This window comes from Aplidium turbinatum, chromosome 12, assembly GCF_918807975.1.
Source record: "Aplidium turbinatum chromosome 12, kaAplTurb1.1, whole genome shotgun sequence".
In the NCBI taxonomy this organism is placed as follows: domain Eukaryota; kingdom Metazoa; phylum Chordata; class Ascidiacea; order Aplousobranchia; family Polyclinidae; genus Aplidium; species Aplidium turbinatum.
The window spans coordinates 16,261,036-16,267,950 of NC_137483.1; the positions used below are offsets into that span (position 1 = coordinate 16,261,036).

Sequence of the window (6,915 nt, forward strand, 5' to 3'; positions counted from 1 at the left end):
TAGCACTAGCAGTAAGTTTAGTACGACATAGCGCAGCACAATCGATTAACCATGAGCTCTGATCGTTCAATGGCACTATGCTGTCGATTGATTAACTCGTAACACTAATTCTTACCCCTAACCCTGAATCCCTAACTCTAATGCGAAACAATTTTTGATTGATCGTGCGTGATATAAATGTTAGACTACTCATTATTCATGTAAAAACAAACAAGTTGATCATCATCCTTGCTTTCTTTAAAGGAATCGCTGCCGTACAGCATTAGGCTCTACCATCAGGACTAACAGAGTAAGAAGGAACAAACCCAATAATAAGAAACCAACTGAAGTATAATGTAACACTAGTAACAAGCTCAATAGTGGCATTCGTCAGTCATAACGTCTAGGCTCTGTCTACGTGCCTATCAGTTGCGATTCCTCCTGTCTTGTTGTTTGGTAGGCTGCTACAATCCTTCGCTTGATCGCGTTCAAGACTTCAAGCGAAACACTTGTGCACACATTGGCACAAGAACTTTCACTACCTACACGTACGATTTTAAAAAAATTGGTGATTTCCAAAACCAGGGGGCCTGAGGCCTGTGCCTCGTGTGCCTCATGGTTAATCGGCTATGATTATGCTCCGTAAAAAGATTAAAAACTTAGAGCTCGCAAGATTAAAAACTTGTTGATACAAAACACATTTGATAGAAGTCTCAACACATATTGTTAATATTATTATTTATGGCAGAAACAAAAACAATGGATTCACAATCAGGTCGGCATTTCATAAAAAATTATAGAAATTTACAAAAATTTTCACAGTTTCAAAATTGTACAGAAATGTCACAAAAGTTTACACCAAAAGCATCAGATAATTCGTGAACACTTTTAATGTTCCCAAATGTTCAAAAAGACACGAAGTTTACTTTCATATATTTATGTCTCCTCTTTAGGCCTACTAATTTAGATTCGTAGCATCAAAGAGCTCGGATACAAATACAAACCGTGCAAGCTGTTACATTTCATCGTGTAGATAACTTGCCTACACATTATTATTAAATCTAATGTCATTATTCAAGGTTTAATCAGTTTCTTCTTTTCTTTTTTCCGTGACGATTTCGATTTCTTTTTCTCTTTTTGCTTGGGCAAGCTGGGCTTTTGTTATTTAAAAGTCGGCATTCACAAGCAATCGGTAAATCTACTACGACACTATGTTCTTCTCCAGCTGTATCGAGAAAGTAGATTGTCTTCTCATGAAGGACCGGCCAAGGCGTCAAATGTGGCATACGCTTGCAGCGTGCAGGGTCAATGCAATGCTGGTCACAAATAACAATGGAGGTATGCAAGTTTTTGTAAGGTCGGTCGCATTCAAGGGTTGCCTTTTCCCATTTAGCAATTCCGTCATCGACTCGTTCATTGGTGCCTGTAACTTTGCAATTCAAGGTCTTCAGCTGCCTAAAACAAACAGGAAGAGTGTATAGCCGACGAAGATTACACCAAATCAGAAGTAAAATGTTTTGACAAAGTTTGTGAAGTTGTTAGGCTATATACAGTTGCATTAAAAACCACCAACTGTTAAATTTAGTTTAGCAGAGAAGCAAAATAAAATTTTCATCCGGAACTTAAAAATACAAACCAGACATGCGACAAGCAAGCAATATTATTCAAATTCATTACAATTTATGACATTTAGCCGGTAAACTTTTGAATGGTATTTTGCTTTTGAACCGTTTTATAGAAAATGTGATAATTTCTTTCAAAAATTAATTTTGTATTTTTTCTTCTCACGTTTTTCTGGTCATTTTGTTGTTTTAATACGATAAAAAATCAGCTTCAAATAACTAAATAAAGCACCTCGTTCAAACTATTGCCTACCGTTTTGTTTGTAACCGTTAGATGGCAGTCATAGTCTATTTATGCAGGCTAATGTAGGCTACACTGTATGAGAAACATGACGACAAGAAGGAACATAGCTACCGCAGACCACACCAATCTGCAACTGGGCCATTTATTGTGCGACAAACGATGTGCATGGTCTGCGCAAACAGGATGACCAATCAATACAATGGCAGCTCAACACCTGTTCAAATATCTAGCCCGAATCACCGTCATTGCACAAGGGTGGTAAAAGGCAGAGCCCGTCAAGTTAAAGTTCAAGTTCTTCTATTTCTCAGTCAATCAATCCTTCGAGTAGTGAATAAAAAAAAGGGTTCAAATAAAGAAGTTGAACGTATCAGATTCATACTGAAAGTGTATCATATTACAGTGTTGAGAAAACAAATCAATAACTTTTTTAAAGTCTAAAATTTAAATTCATTTGGCTAGGCTCTCACTAACAACAGTATAGGCTATTTCAATTAATTTTTTATATGTTGCAGAAGCGCGGTTTTTGTCCATTAGGACCAGTGGCGGATTCAGAAAGTAATTTATGGGTGGGCCTAGGAAATATCTTGGTGGGCCTTCACCAATAATGCCACGGCGGGCCAGCATACAAAAACTTAGTGTTACCGAATATCTCTTACAAATGCTGTGAAATAGTGATGCCACAGACAATTTAGTGCCACTTGGTTGTTCTAGTATTAAACATTAATATGTTTTTTTTTTCAAGAATCTGATTTTGGATGGGCCCACTGTCAACCTGGGTGGGCCTGTACCAACCAGGCCCACCCGGTAGAACCGCCCCTGATTAGGACTCATCAGTAGGCTACAACTAATCGAAACAAACAGAGAGTTTATTTTGAACTGATGAAATATTAGTAGCCTACAACTAAACCGAAACGCACTAAACATTACATTTTAAATTTTCAAAAACAATACTTGGTTTTAAACTTTTTATCAAATCTTCTTACGATTGAACTGAATTAACTTATTCAACTGTTTGCTACTTGCTAGTGCTTGGACAGACTAAGCAAATTTTAATATTTGTTTGTTGAAAATTTTCTGTATTTGGTCTATTTATTAATTTGTTCACTAATAGCCTATAATGAAGAAAAGAATAAAGAAAAAAAGACAATGGAGGTTTTGAACAGTTATCAACTTTTACCAAATTAAAAGTGTAATTTTTAGTGGGTTTCGTTTTATTTGTAGGCTACTGATATTTCATAAATTTAAAATGTAATTTATTTTCGTTTCGATTAGTTGTACTGATGAGTCCTAATGGACGAAAACCGCGCTTCTGCAACATTTAAAAGATTTATTGACATAATATTGTGAGTGATAGTCTAGCCAAATGATTTTAAGTTTTAGACCAATGGTTCTTAACCTGGACGCTACCACTCCTAGGGGACGCTGTTGACTTTTAGAGTCTGCAGTTATGGACGCTCTTGATTTACGCCAATTGAACACTTTACTGGAGAGACATTGCTATGCATTGCGCAAAGCTCACTGCTTGCAGTTTGAGCACTTTGGCAAGGTTGGCAATAGTACCACTTTTGGTGTTTAGGTACCACAAATGGGAAAATGTCACATGGAGGTATGTATCTCCATGGCCATTCCAGTGTACCTACTGCACTGAAACCGGAAAGGTCGAAACGGTGTGCACTGTCTGCAGTTAGGGGCCGCTATATATTCAAATGGTGTAAATATATTTTGCTCATTACAAATTTGTTTTAGTAGTTCTGCTAGATCAATGTACTGTATATTCGTGCTCTGTTTAGGCCAACTAGCCCTATGGTAACTGTAGACCTAGCTAGTAGATATAGAATCTGTTCTATAAGAAGCATTCTTTTATGGAATGTTCGTAATGTGTAGTTTAACGCGCCTTATCTGATGTGATGTACAGTTATGTCATAATCCGATACAATTTTTCTGTACCATATCCTTCATCGTTTTTAGTACAGCCCCTTTAGTACAGCGCCCACTTATTATAGTGGGCTCCAGACCATGAAAATTTTTGAAAAGGGGCGCTGTGTAAAAAAAATTAAGAACCACTGGTTTAGACTTAGAAAAAACTATTAATTTGTTTTCTTGGTGATTGCTTCTGATTATCAAGTAAATCGCCCATTTGAGGAAGTGTCTTAGTACCAGCTCGCTTTTTTCAGCTTTTCCCACTTTTTGATAATACAGTGTTCTATGAAATATACGCAAAGCTATAGTTGTAAACAAGTTTAACTCGTTCTTAACTTACTCAACGTCTGACGGATTCATGTGTTTAGTTGCTTTCGTGAAGAGAACTTGCGCCGGTCGAGTAGCATTGTTTGCTGTCGCACTTATAAACCACCAACTAGCCACAAACAGGCAGATCTAAAAATCATAAATACATTTCAATTAATATGAACCTTTGACTTATTTCTGTCCATTTTTACAATGAAATGTAGCCTATAGGCCTACCCGAAATATTTCAACTTTTAAAATATTTTTGTTTATATTTTCTTGGTCAACTTATAAGTTATCCCGGCAACCATTGCTTAAAAATTTCATCAAAGATTTATTTATATTACGCAACATAACTACTAAAAAAGATCGGGCGTTTATTTCCACAGTGCCATGAAAATCTTAGAGTTGTTGTTAATCTGTTAAAACAAATAGAAAATTCAGCATTACTTTTAACTCCCCCTAAAATGATGACTTGCTCCTGTTTACTAAGTTGATTGTGTCAAAAATTTATAAAACATTTTTGCAAGTTCAAATTACGATGTCATGAATCAAATCAGAAAATTAACTGGCAGGAGACAGATGTCTCCTCAAAATGCTTCAGCTGCGATCGAAAAAAGATAATTTGCTCTTCGTCATTTAAATTTTGCCATGAGATGCGAACATCACTACATTGACTTGCCCTCCAAGAATAGCCTAAAATGTTTTTCTGTTATAGAAAAGTCCAAATCCCTCATGAAATATCATTGCTAATAAAAACTTTACAAAGCTAACAAAGACGGCATCTTTCACATAGCTCAGATCAATATAAAAACATCTAATTCTGACAGCTAGGCATAGGCATTAACACAAAAGCCCCAACCGATATTTCCCAAACGCCTCATTTGGTATGGTTTACGAATTCCCCTAAAAGCGAAATTGAGTTCTACATTCCTTTTGTTGAAACATAATATGAACTGTTCTTTGTTGTACAACCATCACTATAGGATAGCAATATGCCTCTTTTAGAAATGGACTTAACTATTACATCATCAGATTACGGTCCAATCCGATCATACTATTAATTTGTTTTACCCTACCAATGTTTATGTTGTAATGACATTTTGGAACGCAAAACTGATGTAATGGAACTTTATTTGCAAAGCAGCAAAATGTGGATCTTTGTTTGTTCTGTTGAAGGCATAACAAGGACAACAAGTTAACTTTGAAAGTAATTGCATAACCAGTTTGTCAGTAACGACGCAGTAAAATTTTGTTTTGGTGAGCCTAACTAACACTGTATATAGGTTACTGTAGACTATTTTTGCGGACCTATCAAGAAGCTGTCAACATGCTGCAAGTGCAGTCAATATACACTATACAGTAGCCTTTAACCAGACACAAAGCACGGCTTAGCATACGACGGAACACATAAATTTGCAAATAAAGTCTAGATATGTATAGATATATGTTTCGACTATTTTGAACCCAACTGATGTAAAAAAAATCTTATTTTTATAATGTCTATTTCTGTAGATAAAAATTACAGTTAATTTAATATAAATTTAAATCAAAACCTAGAAGTGTGAATTAGAAATGTAAATAACAATAGAAATTCAGAAATGTAACATCTACGAGAAGTGTGTATTTCACTGCAATTGTGCTAAGGCTTTTTAGCCAAGATTTTTCAATCTGAAACGCATAGTCTACTGTTTCGTTCAGAATTGTTTTGAAACTATTGTATGGGAAACGAAAGCCGCAATGTCCAGCTTGACATGGTTAGGACTGTGGGTGTCAAACACCACCGATCACCTTATTTGAAAGACACATTTTCACTGTCAATGATAATATCTTGTTTTATGCAGAGCTGTTCCCAAAGCAGGTAGGCTATGTGGTGTTCTCAAAGCTTTACAAATTAAGACAGCTTTAATGCAACCGTAAGAGTAAATTTAAGTTTAGTGTCATTTATTTTTAATATCTTTTGTAGAAGTGATATTAAAAACTGGTCAGAAAACTGCGATAGAAAAATCTCACAACAAAGAAACTTGGCGCTTCATTGCCTCCAACCCTCGACGAGAGGAAGGAACTTCATCATGATGTAGAAACTATCCGACATGATGAGTGTATTTTATAAGAGATATTAGCTTGGAAAAATCATTTTAATTTTAAACTTTCTATAAATATTATAACTTGGGTAGAGAGGTTATTTTTTTTCCATTTTTCTTATATTATTCTGCAAATATTTTCGAGTCTTCTCTTATAAAGCAAATAAAAAATAATAGTTGTACTTACAGCACTCCAATTCATCATTTTCGGTATTGCAAATTGAAATCAAAACTTTGTTATACTAGTGTGGTTGGCTCACCTTTACTTGACTACTAAAAGTTTGCTAATGACACCTGTGAGTACAAGAGCTGATTTTTATATAATCGCCACGGAGGAACTAATCGAGTCATGGAAATTTTGGTAGTCGGTTTGTTTTAAATGAAATTATCTGGCCCGCGTAACAATGCCGCGGACATGAGCAAATATAATTCATCGGTAAACACAATCGATTTAAATCAGCTGTTTGATCTTGTTGTGGATTTGTTTGTCTGACGTTTGTTTATAGCGCTATTCATTCACAGCCTATTGTTCAGCAAGAACCTTTTATCCAGGAAGGGTATGTTTATTATTTATGGACTTTGCTACACTGAATAAACTTATGGGCTACTGTGTATTTATTTAAGCCTTGCTACGTCATCAAATAGGCTACCGTAACTTGTGTTTTCCATCATTTATAAGAGTTTTTTGGATTTTTACTTGACAGCTGTGGATCTTCACCTAGTGAGAAAAAAAGGGTAAAAAGTTTATCCTACCTGATCT

The 6,915-nt window shown here is 35.5% G+C and overlaps 1 protein-coding gene across 1 annotated transcript; it reads right to left on the reverse strand.

Annotated features, from left to right (window-relative positions):
- Positions 1-685: 685 nt before the first annotated feature.
- Positions 686-6,437, reverse strand: LOC145781109 (uncharacterized). Its single transcript, XM_082592865.1, has 3 exons — positions 6,343-6,437; positions 4,106-4,221; positions 686-1,434 (listed from the first exon to the last, which is right to left on the reverse strand). The coding sequence occupies exons 1-3, from the start codon at positions 6,358-6,360 to the stop codon at positions 1,065-1,067; spliced, it is 504 nt and encodes a 167-aa protein (XP_082448991.1). The 5' UTR covers positions 6,361-6,437; the 3' UTR covers positions 686-1,064.
- Positions 6,438-6,915: the final 478 nt, after the last annotated feature.

Bases quoted from the DNA above. Each gene is read 5' to 3' on its own strand.
- LOC145781109 (XM_082592865.1), bottom strand. The intron at 1,435-4,105 runs GTAAGTTAAGAA...TGTTTGTTTTAG, and splicing joins ATGAATCCGTCAGACGTTGA to GCAGCTGAAGACCTTGAATT.